Source organism: Lissotriton helveticus, chromosome 3_1 (genome assembly GCF_964261635.1).
Source record: "Lissotriton helveticus chromosome 3_1, aLisHel1.1, whole genome shotgun sequence".
NCBI lineage: Eukaryota > Metazoa > Chordata > Amphibia > Caudata > Salamandridae > Lissotriton > Lissotriton helveticus.
In genome coordinates this window covers 1,935,030,805-1,935,055,427 of record NC_136061.1, presented here as the reverse complement: position 1 = coordinate 1,935,055,427, position 24,623 = coordinate 1,935,030,805, and the positions used below count along the sequence as shown (strand labels likewise).

Here is a 24,623-nt window from a genome sequence, read left to right as displayed (position 1 = left end):
CTGGTGGATACTCTACATAACCACAGATTCCTCACTGTCCTCCCACCCCCTCGGTCTGTTGAGAGGTCTCTTTTTACTATCAAAAAAGGTTCAAATTGGAGATCTGCAAACTGGTACCTCCAAATGTTTTGTGCTGCACCTACAAGGACATGGAAAGTCAAGGAAGAAACTAACAGCCCGCAGATGTTGCGCTTATATGCCGCCCTGTCATTTAAAGGGTGAAACAAAGTCAACATGGAGCCACCAAGCACCTTCTAGCAGCAGGCAGAATCACTGCTCTGAACACCTCCGGATCCAGTCTGGCACCTGGAGATATTCTAAATGTGAGGAACCTGCAGTTAGACAGAGTATCCACAAGAAAAAGAAGCATCAAAGGTTAGTTAGTTATTAGTCCTGGACGATCTGTTACATAGGAACGGAGAGTGTAGGTACCTGGAGGCGAAACGAAGATATTCTGCTTCCTGATGTGAAGTGAACAGGACCCTTATTCATAAATGCCAACATTTTACAAGGGGAAAGTGGGGCATTTAAAAAATATCACCAGGAGAATATATTTCCTCCATTAACTTCTATTGAAGCAGAGGCAAATGCAGGTGGGTTACAGCCAAAATAATGGCATTTTTGGCTTAAAAAATCGGGAGTCTCCCTTTTGAATTGGGTCTATTGGTGGGGATGCTTATCTGGGTCTTCCTACATAGGAAGTGTTGTTTGATCTGATAATCTGACTACCATTCATGAGCCTGATGATAAGTTTTGCTGAGAAGATCAGCAAAGACTCCAACTATCTCTATATTTTGATTAGTGTTAAGTAAATGGTCTGCTATGGCAACCATCTGGCACCTCTCTGCTTGGATTACCAGACATCCACCACTCTGGCAGGACTTCCATTGTTGTGTACCACATGCTTCTGGCTAATAATACAGAATATCAAGGTATGAAAGTAAGTTTGGATACCCGAGGAAGCAGCTCTTCTTTTGTGTAAGTCTCTGACTTTCTAATAGCCTCTAAAAAGGGATGAAGATGAGATTTGTGAGACATGGTGGACTAGGATATTGGTACTGCAACGGCAAACAAGTTTATGCTTTCCCTCCAACTCCCAGATTAATACCCAGCGTTTTAAAGACACGTTAAAAAAAACAAAAACAAAAAAGAAAGCAAACTTAAGCCTCGTTCATAGCGTACAAAGCTGGCAAAGTATTTTAAAAACCTGAAAAACATGGGACCTGTTCTGTTGTATTAAAAGGTCCCGCTGCCGCACAGGGCCGCATTCATGACACTGCAGCAGATGGTGCACAAGGTAGTCCTCAGTCCTTGATGCTAGATTTCCCAAGGCTGTAATTGTGACAGTACAGAAATCCGTGCTGCTGGTTGCCCTCTGGGCTTACAGCTTCAGCCTATGCGGACGATCTTGAAAATTAGGGCACCTGGAATACTCTTTGCTTTTATCAATATATGGAGTTTGTCAACAGTGTGCATGAACAACAAAGCTCATCACAGGCCTGAAAACAGCAACTCACATTTCGAGGGGCATGCAAAATTGAAACTCTGCACTACACAAAGGGTACACAGTTTGAGGATTCCAAGCTTCACCATACTAGTAAATACTTGTATCAAAAGTAATACATTTTGGTGCAGTTCTCACACAAACGGACTACGTCAAAGATTATTATTTTAACACTCACAAAATGTAAAGTTCACAAAGCTGGATGCAAAGTTACGAGTCAAAAACGTTGCAGGTCTCGAGGCACTTCATATACTTTTTATGCATTTCTCTTACATGTTGTTTCTATTTAAAGGAGTACAGGGGGCAGAATACGGAGCACAGCCTTTCCACTGAAGAGACGTGGCTTCGCCAGCTGAGCAGTCAAAGCGACCCCAACACAGCCTTGCTAATGAGTGAGACGAACCATCACAGCAGAGCTTGTACATACCACAGTCAGCACAATCACTGCAGTCTGCAAGGTTTATACCACAGAAACAATGCACACAGGTTTCGTTGAGGGGGGCGGTCGTTTTACTTTGTCAGAACAATGTACAGAAAGGAAGATTGCAAAAGCCATACAACCCGCATGTAGAACCTCTTCCGCCCCTCACAAAACTACATTTATATTGTATTTATAAAAAAAGACACCAGTCCTGTAAAGTTTGATGAGGTTTACGTTTTGTGTTTTTGCTTTCCTTGCAATACAAAAAGTGAACAGTCACTCCGGCTCCCTGAGCTGAATTTTTTGTCGTGCTTTTGGAAAAAAATTATTTTTCGACCATAAGTTACATCTTTTTCTGCCGGAATCGGGATTGGTCGCCACTGTTTCATATGTTCCAAATCTAATCTACTCACTCCAACCCAGTTTCATGCCAATTTGGGGAGATCTAGATTAGAGGTTCTGTTCAGACTGAGGAGGAGGCTGGTGAGGAGGTGGGGGGATGCCGGCAAGGGGTGAGACAGGTTATTCTTTTTCAGGGGGTTAACAGGATAAGGCTGACATCCCTAGAGCAATCAATTATAGACCTGGACACGGCCGGAGCAACCAGATGGTGGGATTGTAACAGAACAATGGGAAAAATGCCCGACAGGCATATCTGGTGGAGTCGCAGCAGAGTTACTCTATGCCCATGCCTCTGTTCCAACCTTACCAGCCTACCAGCGGGCTCCTCGATTTGTTTGCGGAGCATATCTCCATCTCTCTCATCAGTCTCTGGATTCAAAGGACTAAGGAATCATTTCTTCAGAGGACAACGGAAGAGTGAAGTCCCAATGGACTGATGTGAGATAGGGAAGGTATCACAGCACTGTCACGCAATCAGACACCCATTCCAATGCATGCCGGCATCCCTTCTCCAGTACCATCACCACTCTCAAATTGATGGCCTATCACCTATGCAGCTACTCGAAGTCAGTCTGAATTATACCAGATTTAAGCTTAAATATCCATAGTCACAGTTCAAATAGGTTGTTCTGTGGAGGAGCTGTACCATCTCCATCCACTTCAGCAACTGCTACTGTGGGGTTCAGTCTCCAGAACAGCAGGAGACATCTGAAACCCTCAATGAAAGATGCATTTCACTGGCAAGCGCAACCATAACATGACACCAACAGGGCCAGAAGCAGCCCATATGAACACGCTAGAGTACTGAGTCAGAACATCTGTAGAAGGAGGGAAGCTCAGCAGGAGGCACATTGGTAAGTGCTGGGAGCAGAAGAAGGGCCAGGAGGGGCTTGAGCTGATTGAACTATTGATCGGTCAATTCTTTGTACAAAAGGAATACTTAACCTCTTTCTGTCGCCCCGGCCAACCGAGGAAAGCAATGCTGGCGTTTGCCTTCTTTGCCAAGTCCCCAAGGAAAATGGCTGTTCTGGATAACAGAAACAGACACACTCGGGAAAGTCATTCTTGCTGCTGGAACCCTTAAGGGACGGACTCCATACGCAAATATATTGTGCAGATCTTCATATTTCACTATCTCTGGATCGCCAAGGTTCAGTCTCGGATGACAAAAGTGCCGTCCAAAGAGATCTATTTCTTCCAACTCATAAAGTAAAAGAAAAATCAAAGCTGTATTTGTGACAGGCATATTGTTTTGTCCGACAAGGAACCAGATACAATCTCCATTCCAGCCTTCATCCCTCAAGCACCCCCTGAAGTTCTCAAGCGATTGTGGTTTCTCCCAAAAATAAAACAAAAATAAAAAAAATCCTTTTTTTCTCTACCAGTGCGGTCTTCACTCAAATTAATTTGAGCCAATGTCTTCTTTGTACAGAAAAACACAATCCCGACAAAGGGAAGCTATAGAAAGTCAGTCTCTGCCATCCACACTCCGAACCTACAGCAGGTGAAATACTCTGCAAAAATACTGGGAAAATCTGGGATGGGGAGGGGAATGGTGGGAAGGTCAAACCATGACCTCAAGCCACACTATATTTATATGTTAAGTATTCACAATATTCACAAGTCCCATTTCTGTAGAGCGGACATAAAAAAATATCACAGAAAAAAATAATAGAATGTATGTTCTTTACAGTGCCACAGAAATGTCGGAAAAATAATTAAATTAATCTTCCCAGATCGAAGAATCCTACTGCTCAACCAAGGCCTCAACGTAAACCAACAGTATGCAGGCCGCCAGTTTCGCCCAGTTGAACTGTGTACACCGAAGGCAAGGCCAAGATGACGAGGGACTTTCATGCGTGCTCCTCACGCATTACTGAGCCGGCTTCTCCTCATTTCAGCTGTGTCGGCAGGTGGCGAGGTAGGGCTGGTGATCAAGGAGGAGAGCAAGGCAGATCAGGAGGCGAGATACAGTATCTTCAGCATCCCTCAGGTCAGTCCTCAGTAGATCACCTCGTAGACAGTGGCTTTCTTGTCACCGGACCCAGTGACGATATACTTGTCGTCAGCGGAGATATCACAGCTTAGCACAGAGGAAGACTCTTTTGACTGAAAAAGAAGAGAAGAGTAAATCACAATGCTGTCCTAAACCTGATTTTTTTGAAGGGTTGTTGAAGAACCACCTATGCCTACCTCAGATGTTGGGCTACATCAGAGGAGCGTGCGTGTCACAAGCACCTTGACGGCAGCTTGTGTATACAATGGATGAAAGAAGGCTAGCAATCATGGACTACACTCCCAAGATCATATCAGTGCTTACCTCCCAGCACCGCTATGTACCTCCTCACATCAAAATGTTTAACAAGTCCCACCAGGAGGAGAACCTCCTCAACACTCACCAAATGTGTTGGCTGCCAATGGAGTGCTAAAAAGGACTTCAAGCTATCCACTTCTAAAAGTGAGGGGAGACAGTGGTAGTGTCCCTAGCTTACCTGGAATATGCTGGCTCCGTACGGCGTCCTCCAGGCGTTCAACAGGTTATCCTTACCCGTGCTCACAAACCATTTACCTAGACAAAGAAACAGAGCATTAACCCAGAGAGAGCAGCAAGAGCACAGGGAGGGGATATACATACATATACATATACATATATACATATACATACATATATATATATATATATATACATATATATATATATATATATATATATATATATATATACATACATACATACATATATACATACATACACATACATATACATACACATACATATATATACATACACATACATACACATACATATATATACATACACATACATACACATACATACACATACATATATATACATACACATACATATATACACATACATACACATACACATACACATACACATACATACACATACACATACATACACATACATACACATACACATACACATACATATATACACATACATATATATACACATACACATATATACACATACACATATATATACATACACATACACATATATATACATACACATACATACACATACATATATATACACATATACACATACATACACATACATATATATACATACACATACACACATATATACATACACATACATATATATATACACATACATATATACACATATATATACACATACATATATACACATACATATATACACATATATATACACATACATATACACATATACACATATATATACACATATATACATACATATATATATATATATATATATATATATATACATATATACATACACACACACACGTTCTAACAACACTGCTCTTCTATGTCAACTTTAACATGTTTAAGTAAAGTATGTCTACGATTCTTTAACAAGTTAAAGCCTTGCAGTCTATGCAGACTACAGGAGCAGAAGACCTAAAGGCATAACAACCATTATTCCTCCTAAAGCCTGTGGAATTATACTATGTGGGAGGCCCCAGGATCTACTCAGCAGCCAGACACTCCATCAGAAATCATGAATGAATGGACCACATCTCAAGAACACAAAAAGATCTCCCAGTAATGCAACTGATTCAACTGTTAAGTACCAATCCAATTTTCAATGCGGGAAGAAACATCTTGGGGTAGGAGGGAGAATTAGGATGACTATAGAAAATGGAGAAGACAACAGCTGCCTTCAAAAGACACATAATACATCAGGCACCTTGACAGCACACCAAAGAGGAGACAATTACAGACAGCCCCAGAGGATACAACTTATAGCACCAAACTCACCACAGTATGCAAACTTCAACGACAGGACGCAGCTCTCATGTAGGTGCAGCTGGTACTTGTCAGGCTTGGCATGATGCAGCACCTCCACATTACTACTTTCCATGCCCACTGCCAGCCACTCGCCCGTTGGACAGTATCCCAAGGAGAAAATCTAAGGAGAAAATAGTTTTATTTGAATGCAGCAAGCATTAGGTTGCATTTTCTGGACGTAGGGGAAGTAATCAAGGAGAGAGTTATGGACTAGTGGCTACATGGTTAGTAATTGAGGAAGAGATGGGACACCAGTGGATTATGGGGTTAATAAATTAAAAAGGAGGAGGGGAATAATAGAATATAGGGGAATGAACTAGGTTTGTGACCAGTGTCAGGAAAGCAGGGAAAGAAATGATCAGAATGACCAGACAGATGCACATTTCAGAGGAACATACAGAAGACGAGGAACTGAAAAGTGACACTGGGGCTACAACAGAAGCAGCAGTGGATTAAGGCATGGCAACTCTCATTGACCATACATCGCCAGCAAACCATGCCTGAGTCCAGACTACAGACGGAGTAAACAAGACCAGGTCTGTGAACGGGTATAAGGAGATCTTGCGCTCCTTAGACCTGTCCAGAGACCTTGTCTAGCTAGGTGACTGCAATAGTGTTTTGAGGAGCTTGCCCCAGGTTACCAATCAGAAGGTGAACATAAACCTAACATTTAGTGCTTAGTCTGGGCAATAACTTGAAATATGTTTGAAAAACTCAGTAGTGTCAACTTGAGGGATTGTCTATAATGACACCCATTGGACAAACGTGCAGCTCGATGCGGCACAATTCTTAGTTTGCTCATCAAGCCACTGTGTGCGAGCATCAAAACCATTGCACATTCTTCGCACTTCTTGAGCCGACGGGATCGTTAACATGCAAGGTCATAGTAGACATTGAACTACATATTCAGCATTACAGGTAACTGTTTGCAAAATGATCCTCTTCTGCTGCAGCATATTTTCAATACTTTCTTCTCTAAGTAACATACACAAACTCGACAACTTCAGAAACCCTACTGCAAAGTTCAGCACCCGAGAAGAATAATAGTTACTTACCTGTAATCTGTGGTTCTCCAGTATTGGTGTCTTTCATAGATTCACATGCCTGAATCATTCCCCGTCGTCGGAGTGGGATTCCCACGGTACATAAAAAAGCAATAATATGCCATAAAAATGTAGTAATACTAATAGAAAATGAACCAGGAAGTAAAGCAGCCAATGCTACAGTAGGCAAAAAACTTCCACATCTATGACTCTCATAGTCATTATGTATAGTCCAAACTACAGCCAATCAGGCGCCAGCACCCACCAGAATGTTCTCCCCAGAGGCTCAGGCTCTCAGATTTTCTCGCAAGGAGTGAAGGTAAACCATAATAGCCTAAAAAGCCTCTGAGGGGATGTGGGCGGGTTGCATGTGAATCTATGAAAGACCAATACTGGAGAACCACAGATTACAGGTAAGTAACTATTGTTCTTCTCCAGTATTAGGGGTGTCTTTCATAGATTCACATGCCTGAATCAGAGTAGCTAGCAGTACATATCCTTGCTGAACAGACGCCCATAACGCCAAGCTTGTCAGTTAGTAATGCAAATAACAGTGCAAAGTGAAAATACACATATAGTATAAAGCATAACATAATGCAATCATGGAAATATGTGAAAACATAACATAAGAAGCGTCTGACAGCAGAAAAACAGGAGGTGGGAAACAGAGGCTCACCTTAATGAAACAGATTCCGTAGAACAGCTCGACCCACAGAAGTATCAGCCTCGCTGATTGACTCTAGACAGTAATGTCTGGTAAAGGTATGGCGACTAGCCCAAGTAGCCGCTTTGCAGATCTGCTGAAGAGGGACTCCAGCAAATAAGGCCGTAGATGAGGAGACCGCTCTTGTAGAGTGCGCTCGGGGCGCAGATGGTAAAGGTCTCCCAGCCTGTGCAGGCAAAAGGCAATGGCAGCAGATATCCATCTTGCAATAGTCTGTTTTGAAACTGCCTGCCCCTTACGAATCGTACCATAGGTAATGAACAACTGGTCAGAAGTGCGTACAGTAGACGTTCTTTGTAGATAGTATTTAAGACATCTTTTAATGTCAAGCGAGTGTAAAGCTCTTTCCGCAGGTGTTTGCGGGTCTGGAAAGAACGACTTAAGAACAATAGGTTCGTTCAGATGGAAATCCGAAGGTACTTTCGGAATGTATTTAGGATTTGTGCGAAGTATCACAGAATCACTTGTGAATTGCAGGAAAGGATGATGCACAGTGAAAGCTTGGATATCACTAACCCTCCTGGCGGATGTTAAGGCTAAGAGCAGTGATACTTTCCACGAAAGATACTTCAAGTCGGCTTTATGGATGGGCTCGAATGGGTGACGCATGAGTGGACCTAGGACCACATTCAGATGCCACGAAGGAGGCGGACGGCGTACAGGAGGGAACATTCTAAAGAGGCCTCTAAAGAACTGTTGGATAATCCTTGCTGAGTACAGAGAATTGGACCCATCCTGTCGATATCTGGATATTGCAGCCAGAAACCCCTTTAAAGTAGCATGAGACAGACCTGTTCGTGCTAACTGCAAGAAACAAGCATTTACAATGCAATAGGTCTCGCATTTACACGAGTTTGAGCTATTGACATTGTAAATGACAATACCTTTTATTTTTGTTTTTGTTTTTAAAACATAAATAAAAGGCATTGTAATTTACAATGCTAATAGTGTAAACTCACGTAAATGCGAGACCTATTGCATTGCAAATGCTTGTTTTCAAAGTTGATGCCGGAGCAATTGCATAATCACAATGAAAACATGAACAATCATCCACCAAAGCACATACTCAAGTCAGCTGTCAGATACTTCAGTCAGAGGGGTACAAAAAAAATGTTGGCAGGGTTTGCTAGTAGCAAGAGAGTAGAAATGATTCGCTCACGTATCACTAAATGGCTCACTCACTAAACATTTCTTGATTTGTGAACAATCTTCTCAGCAGACCTCGTTAAAACCTCAATCAACCAATCAGGGGTGAGTTCCCACACTTATTGTTTTTACCCTCGTGCTTCACACAAAGGTCAGGCGATGCCAGGGCTCTCTATTACAAGTTGGAATCTGGCACAGGGGAGAAACGCACACAGTACTCAGGTGCCTGGCCTGTCGTCGTCTCTACTGAGGGGCAAAACCAGCTTCTAGCTTTCCTTTTCAAAAACAAACATGAACCGAATGAGCAACGGGCCAGTCTTTTATATAGCGCGGACTTTACCTGGGCTCCGACGTGCTGGTATCCGGGACGCTGTCTCCCCACTGCACTTAGCAATGCCTCTGCGGCCGCCGACGCTTGTTTTTTTTTGCGATACATCATAATAGCAACACAGACAAGAAAAGCTCTACTCTAAAGATTAACTGGTGGAAGGGTGTAGAGACAAAGACATAAAAGAAGGACTAGACAAAGGTAAACATGACGCAGTTAAAAATGACAACGGACCAGAGAGGGAGCATGTCTGCAAGGAGTTCTGCCTCCTGATTGGCTGTTTAAATAGAAACCTGTGGTGCGCGCACCACAGAGGAGCCGACGCGGGAATCGAAACTAGTGGTGCGCGCGCACACCAGAGGAGCGGGGCAAGGGAGCGCGAAGACGCCGAGACGAGGTAGGGGATGTGTGTGTAAGTGCCGGGGGTTCTCTGCTATGTGTGTGCGTGCGTGTGTGTATGCGGGCGTGTGTGTATGCGGGAGGGGAGGGGGTTCTGTATGTATGTATGTGTGTGTGTATGGGGGGGGCTGTATGTGTGTTGTGAAGAGCCTGCCGGAATCGGAGCGCGTGACCTGATCCTGGCAGGCTGCTGCTGCGTGCTTGCTGCTGCGTGCGCGTGACAGTCTGTTGTCCTCTCCGGCTCCCCTTGAGTCCTTGAAAGCCGGAATGATGACAATAGTCTCGCTCTGCGACTGCAGGCCTTTGGCCTGCAATCGCAGGGCGAGACCTAAAAAGGAAGAATTTCCTCAGGTTTTGCTAAAAAAGGGTGAACCCCTGCTGAACGGCACCAGATACAGAAGCGCTTCCATTTCAGACTGTACGTCTTGATGGTAGCGGGCGCTCTAGGCTTGGCCAACACCTCTTTACAGTCTTCCGGGATGTTCAGGTGTGCGAACTCACGGTGTTCAGGAGCCAGGCCGCTAATCTCAGAGATGCTGGGTCCGGATGGAAGACTTGACCTTCCTGAATGCTGAGCAAGTTCGGGATTGGATGTAACTGAATTGGCTTGCTCTCTGACAGTAGGAGGAGCTCTGTAAACCAATACTGGCGCGGCCATCTGGGCGCAATCAGGATGAGTCGGCAAGGTTCCTTCTTCATCTTCCGCGGGACCTTGGGGACTAGTGGAATCGGTGGGAAAGCGTACGCAAACGTCAGAGACCAATTGATGGAGAACGCATTCCCCAGAGAATTCTTGTGGGGGTGCCAGCTTGCGAAGTTCTGGCATTTGCTGTTGGTACTTGTCGCAAATAGATCTAGGTCTGGCCAACCCCAATGATGAAATATGTGTTCCGCTGTCTCCTGGTGAAGCTCCCATTCGTGGGTGGTGATCGTTGTTCTGCTGAGTGCATCCGCTAGGATGTTTTCTGTCCCCGGAATATGCACTGCTTGCAAATGTACATTGTGGTGAAGAGCCCATGTCCATAAATCCTGCGCCTCTTGAGACAGGAGAAGAGATCGAGTTCCCCCCTGCTTGTTGACGTAGTGCATGCTTGTTGTGTTGTCTGTTCGTATCAACACATTGGTGTCCTGAATGATGGCACAAAACGCCTTGAGTGCAAGAAAAATGGCTCTCAGTTCTAAACGGTTGATGTGCCACAGTTTCTGTTGCGCAGTCCATTTGCCGCTGATCGTGAGGCCTTGTAGATGAGCCCCCCAGCCCTCGAGGGATGCATCTGTAGTGATGGTTAGACTTGGTGCTTCTTGAAGGAACGCACAACCCTGACTCAGATGACACCTCTGTGTCCACCAAAGAAGAGACTTCTTCATGAGTGGTGTGATTTGAATGAGGTCCTCGAAAGTGCCCGAAACCTGCTGCCACTGTAAGGTTAGTTCCTCCTGAAGCGGCCTCATTCGAAGCCGGCAATTTGGAAGTAATGGAATACAAGCCGATGCCATCCCTAGAAAAGACTTGTACAGTCGGACTGAAACTGACTTTCTTTGCATGAGATCTTGTGCTAGCCGACTTATTTTCATTTGTCTCTCCTTGGAGACGAAAGCTCTGAGTTTTTGAGTGTCCAAAATAGCTCCTAAGAATGCTCTTCTTTGAGACGATTGCATTTGGGATTTGCTGAAATTGATTGTCAGGCCTAGAGATTGAAACAGGTGCAGACACTGTTGAAGGTGACGTTGAACGTGTTTCGTGAGAACTGGCCTTTATAAGGCAGTCGTCCAGATATGGGAAAATTTGTATTCCCTCCAGCCGGAGGTGCGCAGCCACTGGAGCTAACACTTTTGTAAATACTCTTGGAGCTGACCGCAGTCCAAAAGGAAGGACCTTGAACTGGTAGTCCCTGCCAGCCACCCTGAAGCGAAGGAATTTCCTGTGGTGAGGTAGGATGGGGATGTGAAAATATGCATCCTGGAGATCTAAAGTGACCATGCAATCTCCTGCTGCTAGAAGATGCAATATTTCCTGAAGAGATAACATCCGGAACGTTAATTTCCTTAGATATTTGTTTAAAGCGCGAAGATCGAGTTTCGGGCGCCACTCCCCGTTCTTCTTCCTTATCAGGAAGAACCTGGAGTAAAATCCTAATCCTCTCATCCTCAGAGGAACGCTCTCGATCGCTCCTTTTTGTATCATCATTTTGATTTGGGTAAGCAGCTCCTTCAGGTGAGCTGGAGGCGGTCCTTTTGGCGGTACATTTGGAGGGAACTTTTCGAATTCTAGGGCATGGCCCCTGGCCACAATATCCAGGACCCATTTGTCTGTTGTTATAGACTGCCAGTTGGAGTAAAATTTCGATATTCTTCCGCCAAGTCTTTAGTGAGGGTGGAAAGATGGTGGTGGCAGGTGAAAAGTTTCATTGTCGCTTGTCTTTGCCGCGGTAATTAGTCTTACCCCTGTTCAGGGTGTATTGTGATCTTTTCTGCCCATAAGACTGGTAGCGCTGTGTCTGATAGCGCTGGTTACCTTGTCGGTATGTGGATTGTTGTTGGTATCCACCTCTATTGAAGGACGTTCCTCGTCCTCTCGCTCCTCGAAAGGGCGGCTTGCGGAATTGTAGAGTGCCCAAGGATCTGGCTGTTTCAGTATCCTTTTTAATTGTTTGTAATGCTTCCTCCACTTTGGGGCCGAATAAATATTCGCCATCAAATGGCATGTCTAAAACTCTGTTTTGGACCTCTTGCCTGAAAGACGTGGAACGTAACCATCCCTGTCTACGCAGGACAGCAGCTCCTGCTAATTGACGAAATCCCGTAGATGCGACATCTACAGCTGAATCGATAATCTCTTCAGAGATCCTTTGACCTTCTTGAAGAATTTGGAGTGCTTCAGCCTTGGATTGCTCAGGGAGGAGATCGATAAATGATGCGATGTCAGACCACATTTGGCGGTCGTACCGACCTAAGATGGCCAATGCATTGGCAGCACGAACAGTTGTTGCAGCCATGGTGGAAACGCGTTTTCCAATTGAGTCTAGGCGTCTGCCATCCCTATCCGGCGGCGCCGTAACCGCAGAGGACGGATTTCTGGCTCTCTTCTGAGCAGCCTGGACAATTACTGAGTCAAGTTTTGCCTGTCCAATTAGACATGCAGGCGTTTTTTCGGGAGCTTTATACTTTTTATCAATGCGTTGCAAGACCGGAGGAATGGAAGCCGGCGTTGACATCACCTTAATACCTTCCTTCCAGATGAAATCAACGATGGGTATTGTTTTCATTTGTCGTCTGGGCTGATGCTTGAAATCGTATAAGAAACATTCTTGTTGCGTTTGTTCCATCTTTATATGAAAGCGTTCGGTTGCACGCTCCATCAATAAGTGAAAACTCGCTACATCCACCGGAGGGGAGGCCGACGCAGTCTGAGGAGATGTTGAAGGAGATTGTACTTGATAGTCATCCCACTCCGATAAATCATCCACTTCTCCTTCCCTTTGGTCTCCATCTTCCGAAGATTGCGGATCTCCTTCCTGAGTAGGTTGTGGGCGGGAAGACGGACACACCGGTGGGAGCACGGTTGGAGGTGCTTCCGAAGTTGGAGTTGCTGGTCCAGAACCTGCTGATTCTGATGGAGGGAACCTCCTATAGTAATCGTCCAGCATAAATTGTAAGTTGGATAGCAAAGCCATAGGCACTTGAGCAACAGGGTTACTCACTGGTGTCGATACATTAACAGGAGATTGAGAATCATCACATTCCTCCTCTTGAAGTTTAATATGCAACTCCGATGGACTAGTAGCTTGTCCAAAAGTATTCTGGACCATCTCATCCTCCCTTTCAGTGTCCAAAAGTTGGTCTGGCACTTCAGAGGACACCTTTTGAGGTGAAATACAAAGGGGTGAAAGCTGTTTCACGTATTTGCCCTGATGCTTGTCGTGGTGTGCTAGTCGACGGAGACCAAACCTGTAGTGCCGTGCATGATGAGAACTGCGTCGTCGTCGGAGGATTCCCTTCCGATGGTTTTGTCGTCGACGGGACACTCTTCGTCGACGGGACACTCTTCGTCGACGGGACACTCTTCGTCGACGGCGTGGAGCCCGACGACAAGCTCGCCGACGGAGTCTTTTTTGTCGGCGGTAAAGCCTTTAGAGGTGTCGACGACGAGGCGTCGACGACGATACAGGCCTCACAGAAACAAATACCATAGTTGGAGACGCCGTCGACGATGACATAACCATACCAGGTTTAGGAGAGGAAAATGTTACCGCCGATGTCACTGTAGTCGTCGTTCTCGTCGACGAGGAAGCTGAAGAGGACATCGCAGTAGGTGGAGATGAGGTCTGTGGTAAAATCTTCTCAGATGATTGGGGAAACTTGAGGATTGTCCCCTTTTTAGAAACAGAAGCGCTTTCCGTGCCCTTGGTTGTGGGGACAGTCTTGGATGTTGAAGGCTTATCCAGTCCCTTAGCAGGTGGTTGTTTTTTAGTCAGCTTAGCCTTAGGAGATGACATTCCTTCAGGCGCAGGCCTCTTCCTAGAGGCTAAAGCAGAACCAGAGGTAATGCTGCCTACCTCAAAAGCAGGATTAGAAGACTCCTTTAGCCTTTTCAACCACAGAAGTAAACGACCCTCCCTATCCCTGAGAGTCTTTTGAGACATGGTTCTGCAGATCTTACAGTCAGAGGCCTGGTGATCTGGGTACAGACAATAGATACACTTTTTATGTGGATCTTTTTCAAAAAGCCGAAGCTTACCACAGCAATCACAGGCTCTAAAGAGAGATTTCTTAGAAGACATCCTTAAAAGTAGAAAATAATGAAGTTAGAAGTAAGAAACTGAGCAGAGCTCAGGGAGACTCCCTTTCACACGACGTGCGGTAGAAAATCTGAGAGCCTGAGCCTCTGGGGAGAACATTCTGGTGGGTGCTGGCGCCTGATTGGCTGTAGTTTGGACTATACATAATGACTATGAGAGTCATAGATGTGGAAGTTTTTTGCCTACTGTAGCATTGGCCGCTTTACTTCCTGGTTCATTTTCTATTAGTATTACTACATTTTTATGGCATATTATTGCTTTTTTATGTACCGTGGGACTCCCACTCCGACGACGGGGAATGATTCAGGCATGTGAATCTATGAAAGACACCCATAATACTGGAGAATTGGTGCTGCACACTCCAGCTCATTCGGAGAAGAAGCTTTATGTACAATGCTCCTCTTGGCAGACACGGACATCTGGATCATAGGCAGTTTACACATAAGGTATGCTCCACTAAATACTTGTTTTTTGAGACCACAGAGTGCTGCTAGAGTGGCACCTACTATCTTGTGGGGGCACGAACCCACCTCGCTGGTCACCTAAGGAGACAGGACGGTCTTTTAATCTCATGGTCCTTTCTCCTGAATCAATGGGTCTCACAATAGCAGTGATTGCAGCAACAAACCCACTAAGCCCTTACAGTGCTTTTGTGACTGTGTCCAATGGCTTCCTATGAACCTGTAATGCAAGCTCAGCCTTAGCCATGTTATTAGTTGCCATGATAAAGACATGTACTTCTTGTGGTGCTTGGGAACTTGATCTGCCTGGGCCTAAAGGAAAACGTTACTTTCTCGGTCTGTAGCATGAAGTGCTGGCGTGGGCGGCACCCCCCCAATAAGGTCAGAGGAGTGTCGCCCCCCCCCCCGTCCCCCCGGCCCCCGCCTGCTGCCAAGGCATCAACATTGAAAAATAAAACGGTGAAAACTAAAACGGTAATAAAAAGAATGACCTTTTTATTTTTCACTGCTCCCAGCCCGAGCAGTGTTTTGGGGCGGGCTGCTGCAGACTGGCAGCAGGGGAGTATTGCTCACTACACCAGTTTACACTGCACAAGTCACTTTGGATGTCAGTCTTGCGATGGCTAGCCTGACATGCACAGTGTAAACCTCTACACCAAGCTGTCTCAGACAGCTGGGTGAAGAGCAAACACAGGCCTCCTGGAGTGTCGAGGTAGCCTGCTCCAGCCACCCCGGGTGCTGCTCTCATGCTGCTAATCTGCAGCGTTCGAGCAGAAGCAGGATTTGCAGAATGGAGTTGCCCGAGGCTCCACAAGGTGCTGTCGTGCTGAGAAAGAAGATAAAGAAGAAAAAGATGGAGGAGAGCGGAACTCGGCTAAGAACATTTAAAAAAAATATATATTTTTGGTCTCCCCTTGGTTTGCCTCTTGGTCCCCTTAATGCCCCTCCAGAGTGGAGGGTCACCACCCGGCACTGGCTGTAGATTCACATGCTTTGCATACTCCCGCCATTTAGTGTTGGGCTCGGACATTTGCAGGTTGGTTTTCTCCAAAGAAGTCTTTCGAGTAACAAGATATGCAGAGACTCCTCCCTTTCTGGATAATGTGCATGGGCACCAAATCCACGTTAGACTGTTTTTTTGTACAGTGGTATGTATGGAGCGGTGAGTGCATGTACCATGGTGAGCCATCTCAAACAGGTAACAAAAAAAGAGATTCGCAACTAACATAGGTTTCCAGGGGAGGAGGTCGTGTGCAAGTGAAGCTACAGTACTATAAGCTACAAACAAATGCTTATAGGGTAAGTATCATGTTCTGTTCGCACCATGTGCAACTGTAGATGCACATGCTCTGCATAGACTACAAAGCAGTGCCCTCCATAAGCTATGGCTACCTTGTGGATGAATGTAGATGTCTGAAAGAAAGTTTTTTAAATTGTCCAGCCAACCATAGACTGGTAGTAGGCCAAGATGTCCACACAATAGTGTTTGGTAAAAGTGTGCGGGTGGGATTGACAATCTGGCCCCTTTGCATATGTCAGTTAGTGGGTGTTACCCAAAAAAGCAATGTTTGCCCCCTTCTTATGCGTAGAGTGTACCCTACTGGGTGGTGGTTTTTGACAGCCTCTGGTTTTGACTTTGTGATAGCAGGTTTGGATGCACTTGACTGTCCATCTGGCTATACCAGCCTAAGCGATGGGGTGGCCTTGGTGAAGTTTTGTAAAGGCTAAAAAAGAAGCTTGCTAGATTAGCGGAAGAGCTTAGGCATTATACGCAAGAGACCATTTAATGCCTAAAGTGGGAATGGTTCTTTTAGCTCCTGAGTCTGGCTGTAGAAAGAAGACTGGAAGATGTATGGTCTGATTGAAGTGAAAAGAGATACCACCTTGGGGAGAAACGTTGGGCTGGTTCAGGGAACAACCCTATCCCTATGAACCTGAGTGAAGGTTCACAAAAGGTAAGGACTTGCAGCTCCCTGATGCACTTGAGTGATGTAATGGCTACTATTACATTGATGGCTACACATTCAAAAGGCTGGAAGTTATATTTTATGGCCAGTTTTATGTGCCTTCTAATGGTTTATATTAGTCTATCTGTAAATCAGAAATAATTTATATTCAGAGGGACAAATGCACCCAAGAATTGATGAGTTTAAAAGAAAACAGCCTTGTTACGTGGCATCCTTTTTCAGTGCTTCCTCAAAGCAAATTTTAAACACATTTGTATACTTTCTTAGCAGTATACAGGTTTTTTCATTTAGTTTAAGCAATCCTCATCATATAAAAACACCTTTTACACTGATCAGATTACTTGATCCGTGGAGTATACGTATTGAACATGAAGATGAATATAGCCACCATAGATGACTGCTCATTATGAAATGTGCATATTGATTCAATGGGGAAATTACAGAGGAAGACAGTTGTACCTCAGTTTCACGAGAATGCCTTTAATTTTCTGTCCAGTATTTTCCTCAATTTATAGATAGGGAATCATAGGGCGACTGCTGGTGCCTTTTGCAGTGCACATGAAGCCTCTCACTTTGGTACCGTAAAGATTTCTTGGAGTGGAAGGAGTGACAGGGCTTGAAAAAGGAGTCGTCGTGGTCGGCAGAAAGTCACAAGATACAAACTTTTGATGGTCTGACCACTGGAACTTGGATTGGCACCAGGGGCAGCTTTGTGAGAGATTCTGTTCATCAGCACCTTGCTCTCTGCATTTTCCGGTGTTGAAGCTTAATGATGGCATGCAAACCTTGAAAGGAGCAGGGTCCTAGCATACACGTACTGGAAATTTGGAGGTCTGTCCTTGGTAGATGTTTGAAGAATGCAACGGAAGTTGTTGAACACAGACGGGATCTTTGTTAGTGTCTAATTCTAACAGTATGGACCCAACAAAACGTGAAACCCTCTTGGGGTACGTCCGAGCACTATGGCGGAAAAAAATAATAATCTAACAGAGTTGCTACCAATGTGGATTGTCTACCAAGGAAGGAGTCACGGCATGTACTGTGATCCGAAATACTTTTTCAAAGAAAAACAATATGCTAAAATGCAAGCCCAATACTAGGTGACAGGAATACACAGTGCCTGTGTATCTATAGCCACACACGCTACAAGCATGCAATTCCCCACAACTGATTGTGAATCTTAGCCACTGCAATAGGTCCATGTTCCTTTGTGCCCCTCTAGCACTTCTCTGATAGAGGCATTGATCACCTAGGTATGAAAAGATCGGTCTTGTCTCACGTGCGAGCATCAAAAAGTGTTTTTGTACAGGTAACGTGTTGCAGCAGGAAAAACACTGTTCAGATCTCGGTCTCCAAAATGATACTGCTTTCTACACATAGTCAACAAGAAGAAGGGCCTTTCGACTGGCACAACAGTAAATGGGTGCACAGTCAGGGAACCACATTCAAGACTTCAGGAGTAGTAACTACTAAGCAACAATAGGAAGGGAGATACCAACATCAGCAAGGTGCCAGACCTCAGGATAAGCTTCAGGGGTAGAAACGTAGTGAGAAAGGCAGAGTCTTACGAATACCATCAGGACTGGAGGGACAGTGACCAAGAACTAGCTTTTTAGTACTAGTCTCAGAACCAGGAGCTAAAAAATGAGCGATGGACATCAGGAAAGACTCTGGAAATGGAGGACTTTAACATCTATTGCATTAAATGAGAATCAAAAGGTGTGTGGGGTTTTGAAAACAGATATTCCTGCCAAAAGAGGCAGGAAAGAAGAGTACAGTTTTTTTATATAGAAAAGTGGGGGAAAGAGGGAAGGGCTAGAAAGAACACCCTTATTGTAAAGCAAAGCTAGCCATGGCTCAAGCAAGGCTGGTACCTGAGAGGAGAAGTCATGCTGCTGCAGCTGCCGTCCCTCCCGCAGATCCCAAGACCGGACGGTGTTGTCCAGCCCACCCGTCCACAGCTTCATGCCATCATGGGAGATGTCAATGCAGCTGGCTCCGTCTGTGTGCCCCTGGAACTGCCTAAGGACAGATAAGGAAAGCAACAAGGTATAAGTCATGAACAAACCAAGAGAGACCGCTTCATCTTCTGCACCAAAGGCACGGAGACCCGGACTCTGAGTCCCTGAAAGAGGAAACCACAGGTCAGAGAGAAAAGCCCACTCTCCCAATATATTGTCCAAGTGAGGGAACCTAGCAGACAGGAAGAGAAGAACCCTTATTTCAGTGTCCAAATGAGAAGGAATCCAGATCAGGGAAATAAAAAAACCTCCATCCACTCTAAATAGAAGCCAAAGGAGAATGAAGCTCACACCATCATGTACTGTGGATGTTGTCTGCTCTATGGGGTGCAACCAAACAAGGTTAAAAATACGCTAACTCCTTATGTTTCAGAAAATCACCACTCTGCTTCAAGTAGCAAGCGGATAGCAAATAAAAGATTATTAATTCATGAAAGGAAGAATTTAAAGCATTTATAAGGGCCATATGACTAACACACAAGCACCCCCCTTTCTTTTTTACTCCCCATTCTGCTCTCACCTGACCAGGGTCTGATTGTGCAGGTCCCACACAGCAATGTTGCCGTCGCTACAGCAGGAGAAGCACACCTTGGCATCTGGGCTGATGGCAAGCGCATAGCAGGCAGGTGCTGAGGATGTCAGCTCAGCCTTTATACGTGGGGTTGGGGACGCAAGATCCCATATGGTCAGGGTGCTCGCCTCGCCGCCCACTATCAGCGTCCGGCCGTCAGGGAGCAGCTTGCAGGAGCGGATGTAGTTATCACGGTTCTGGAAGAAAGGAAGGTGAGGCAGAGTTAAAAGAACAAGTGAGGTTTCAAGGGGAATAGGAGAACGGAATAGCACTGTTCTGTGTCAATAGGGATCGACATTTCACACAACATGAATTACAAGAACAGAAGATGAAACATGGAAGGGGGTGTAGCTACAGAGCAATGAGGAAGACCACAATCTGCTAAAGTACATTAGTTAGATATTTTTTTCTCATCCCGCTTGTTTTTCAGGTCTTGTTGAAAAGCCTGCAGCAAACACTCCACAAGGGGTAAAATACAAGTGGGTGTTCCTCACTAAAATGGCAATAGCATTCCCAGACAGCTCCTGCCACAGAGGGGGTGTGTGGAAGAGACTGGCAGAGTTGAACTGCATAAAGAAAGCAGGGAGACAGATGGAAGAAGGGATCTTTTTACTTTCTCACTCCAATTTCCCCATCTCACATGTCCCCAAAACGAAAAAAAACAACACAGCAATAGAGGTAGCGAATGGAAGGAGGACAAGGAATAAGACCGACTGATGTGGAGCTACAGCAAAGAAAACCAACCAGTGAATCTGGAATAACAGCAGCAAGTTAGAAATAGAAGAATCAGGAATAATATCTCTTACCAGGCAGTCAAGCTGCGAGACTGGTGTCTTGCTGCCGGGCTGGCTTATGTCCCAGATTTTGACACACCCTTTGCCGCCAGTGTATACGTGCCGTGTGGGGTTACTGATTGTGACAGCACACACGACCTCCCCGTGGCTCAGTGTATTGATTTGCCGGGCATGGCGTGGTATGCTGGGGCCAGCCAAGGCATCGTGTGGGAAGGGCACCGGCTGCATCTGTCCATCAGCACTGACGTGGAATGAGTAGGCCCTGGAAAAGGGAGGTTTGTTAAGTGGTTAACACAATCTAAAAGAATAAGCACATTTCATTCACCCTGAAGCACATGGATCTCACACCAGTACCCTCGCCACTGTTCATTTAAACTTCCTGATTTTTGAGTGAATCTTGGACCAGGGGATGTTGTTCGTAGCCACAGCCAAATTTCTATCATCCCCATGAAGGATGGACCAGCCCATGGGTGTCTCTCCCAGTTTCCTCAGCAGGGTTTACATTGGACGGAGTGCCAGGGTGGCCTGCACATCTGTCAGTTCACTGAATTTATTGAATGTGTAGTGATTTTACAGCACTACAAACAGAAGGGTGGTACACTATTTGACTACAGTAACTAGAATACAAGTTAGAGACAGAGGGGGCGTTACTGAAGTAGCAGTTGGCATGTGATGGTTGAGAGAGGTGATACAGAGTCTGACACTGCAGAACATACAACAGTCAATAGTAAGTATGGGATAATAGAACACCCATCATATTCCATAAGGATACTGGAAGTCACTAACATGTGCCTTTATAAAAAGTCACATAACTCAAAGGTGGCTAGTAATATCCATATCAGCAACGATAAGATGTTTTATTCCTCATAATACATGTTCAGACCACCATTATTCCTACCACACTTGTCAACCATTGGTCAATTTCCTCTTATAGAAAAATATATTCCGATTTTTATAACAAAAGGTGTTTAACCTGTGAGGAAAACGCTAATACAACACATTATAAGTGATTGTTACACATAGTTCCAACGACTCAAAAGTCATTTTCAAAGGCAGCTCCATTATAAAATGCATGTTTACAGCCAGATGTTGTGCAATGAGCTGAGCAGTACAAAAAAGAGGAACACTGATAAGTATGTCTTTGTATCAGCTTATGAACAAATAGTTCGAAATGAGAGCTGATAACCTGGTCATCGTTTTCATTGTGAGCAGATGTAATTCTACTTAGTGGCCTGCCTTTCACACGGTTTGCTTTATCTAACAGCAGGCACACAAATGTTACAACTCAATTGCAGGCGAAGTAAGTAATTTTCCTATTACATGAGAGTAGTGAGGTCACCAAGTCTGCAAGGGCAGCTATCTGTGGGTGCATGTGGATCTGTCTGTGTCTGGTCAGACAGAAGCTAGTTCAAAAGGTTGTCTCAAGACGTTTCTGCATGTCAATTTTGAAGCAGTCAATGGCCATACAGGAGGGTTCTTGCGACTGAAATCTATTCTAGGATTGTCTCATGGTCTTTATGGACACCGTTAAGCCTTCAAAGATAGTTTGTGTGGTGTCAAAAGGAGTGATTCCTGGCACAGTACTTTAGAAATAGCGGACACGGGGCAGAGTGAGTATATGAAGGATATGTTAAAGAGGGTTCCAACAGCACCACTATAGTTGGCTAACTTTTTAGTGTGGAGGGCAGTAGTTGGATTAGCGGCCCTTTCTGGTCCATCAATGTGTCAGCGGTTGCAATCAAATGTGGAGAGGGAGGGAATTGGGCCGGGGGGGGGGGGGGGGGGGGGGAGAAATCAAAAAAGGCACTTATGTAAGTTTGTTTTGTTGTAAACAGTAGTTCATTTCAGTGTCTACTGGATGTTAAGGCATAGAGCTGTTATGATGTGTGGGGTGAGGCCTAGTGTTAAGGGGTTTGAGTGTATCCACGGATGTGGAGGTATACGGTAGTCAGATGGTGTGTTGGTATTCAGCAATGGCTGGAGGAATATGATGCTAGGCACAGGAGGAATTGTAGGTAAACTGCAAGAGAAGGACTGTGATGTTTGCTCAACAGTGTGTGAGGGCAACATCAATGTAGGTGCCAGGGAGGTAAGTTAGCTGAAAGTATAGGTGCTACCAACAATTCCAGACAAGGTTCTGAGTGTGGAGCCTGCTCAGGGGCATTTCATACCCAAGACCTAGTTCTCTTGGTGAATGGAGATGCCATTGGGCACAGTCTTGGTGTGCAGGTGTTACAAATCCCTGAAAGAAATAGTGGAAGCAATACATTGCAATCCAGTGGTGCTGGTGAAACCAATCGACGTATCAGGACGAGTGCAATGAAAATCAAACAACAGTTCAGGGAGACAGCAAGCACCCAGGCTGGGGGGTGGTGGGAGTGAAGAAAAGTAGAATGGGAATTAGGAATCTGATATTGCTAAAGAAAGACTCAATCGCTCTAACAAGGTTTCAGAGGGCTGGGAGAGAGCGGGTTGGGATGTACCAGTGCAAGAGATTCTCGCAACTATGGGTAGGCTGTGTCCATCACTTGTGAATGTCCCTGATGCGACAGAGTTGCTCCAGACTTAAGGATGGCTCTCCAACACAGCAAAGCAATATTGCCCAAGGAATACTGGGCAGTCCCCGGAAAGGCTATTCTGGACCAGAGACCACTCCAAGCAGGCTGTGACTGTAACAGGAAGTCAGGCACTGTCCATTAGAGTAATTCCCTTGTGCGAATTATTGTGTCAAAGCACCAGATGTTAAACTTTTTATCAAATAAAGTATGAAGATGCTTACGGTTTTCCGCCTGGGATGGTGGTCAGGTTGGCGGGAAGTCCAGGTGCCCTCATGGATGGGTGCGTCTCAAACCCCACCTAAGAAAAACAGAAGAAAATCATATGTACACTGGGCATCCAGAAAAAACAAGGATGGATCGCCTTCCATTAGAATTGGGCAGGGTTGAGGGCATGTGTTGGAGGGGCAGCTAGCATAGGGAGAGAAAACAACTTCTTATATACTCGTCCCCAAAATACCATAAAACACTGGGAACCCTAAATCCTTCAGAACAATTATTCACTAAAAAGTATTTTTAAGAAACTAAAGCATGCTGAAATATACTGTTGGACTCTCATGTGAAGTGTATTTTGAGAGCAATCAATATTTAAAAGACCAATGGCGTTAACAGGGAAGTGATGAGGATTTCATCAGTGGCCTTCAATTTAAACGTAGAAGACTAGGCCCCATTAGACAACATCAGTTTTTCCTTTTAGTAATTTTTAATTTTCCTGCATCACAACTCAGGATGATCCCACATATTAGCTGACAGGCATGGGGCCTACCTGATGAGCCTAACTCAGGTGGGTAGTGAATCTCTTGAGGCACCATGTTATAGGAGCTACAAAAAACTGCCTAGGGAACATACTGGTGCGTGAAGCTCCATGCCGCTCCTCCAGCACAATGAAACTCTGGGTTGATGGTTCATGCAGCCCTTTTGTTCCACCATCACATAGGAACTCTAAAGAGTGTGGAAGATTTTCTGAGATATCAAACCTCTGTGGCTTTTTTAAATGCGCTCTTTTCAACAAACTTCAACTCTGAATCTTACCATTGACGTCCGGCCGTACGCGGCAGCCATCTGAGGTGGGATGTTGTGGAGGCCAGCATAAGCCCCAGGACTTGCCAAAGCACCATTCATTTCGTGATGGCCCATGATGGCGAAAGGTGCCCCGTAGGAGCCAGCGATGGACAGTGGTGTTCTCAGAGCAGAAGCTGTTAGGTGAGGGTAGAAGGAGACCAAGTTACATCAGGAAAGCTGGGCACATATGCACTCAAGTGAGATTTACTTAAATTCCACAAGCAATGCCCTCTCTACCACATTAACCACAAACAAACATCAGTCAAGCAGCAGGCCTGGTGCAGTACCTATGGGGTCCATGCTGCCGGGTTTCCCAGGAATGGCCCGCAGCCCTGGTGTAGTACTTGTGCCAGGGGTTGGTACATCACTCCTTGGAGTAGGTGTGTTAGACTTCAGCCCCGGGGTGGAAGACTTATCATTCTGGAGGAAAAAGGAGAGATTGGTAGATCTGTTAAGCACGAGGAGAAAAAAGTTTACCAGTGGAAAACAGTATTTCAAGGTCGACGTCTACATAAGTCACAGAAAACAGTATTATATATTCCACTCATGGAACACAGAAATGTTTATAGCAAGCACAGGCAACAACCATTTAATCTTTCTTTGTACACTGAGC

At 45.1% G+C, this 24,623-nt stretch overlaps 1 protein-coding gene across 8 annotated transcripts in view; it reads right to left on the bottom strand.

The window, feature by feature from the left end:
* Window positions 1-1,991: 1,991 nt before the first annotated feature.
* TLE3 (TLE family member 3, transcriptional corepressor) overlaps window positions 1,992-24,623 on the bottom strand; it is a 103,403-nt gene continuing 80,771 nt past the window's right edge. For all 8 annotated transcript variants that reach the window (XM_078682988.1, XM_078682991.1, XM_078682985.1 and 5 more), the window contains 9 exons: window positions 24,298-24,430; window positions 23,981-24,144; window positions 23,173-23,249; window positions 20,406-20,655; window positions 19,549-19,796; window positions 18,882-19,029; window positions 6,111-6,261; window positions 4,820-4,896; window positions 1,992-4,436 (listed from right to left, as the gene is read on the bottom strand). In XM_078682988.1, the coding sequence (XP_078539114.1) occupies window positions 4,329-4,436; window positions 4,820-4,896; window positions 6,111-6,261; window positions 18,882-19,029; window positions 19,549-19,796; window positions 20,406-20,655; window positions 23,173-23,249; window positions 23,981-24,144; window positions 24,298-24,430 (1,356 nt within the window). In that variant the 3' untranslated portion in view covers window positions 1,992-4,328. The remainder of the gene's footprint in view (window positions 4,437-4,819; window positions 4,897-6,110; window positions 6,262-18,881; window positions 19,030-19,548; window positions 19,797-20,405; window positions 20,656-23,172; window positions 23,250-23,980; window positions 24,145-24,297; window positions 24,431-24,623) is intronic.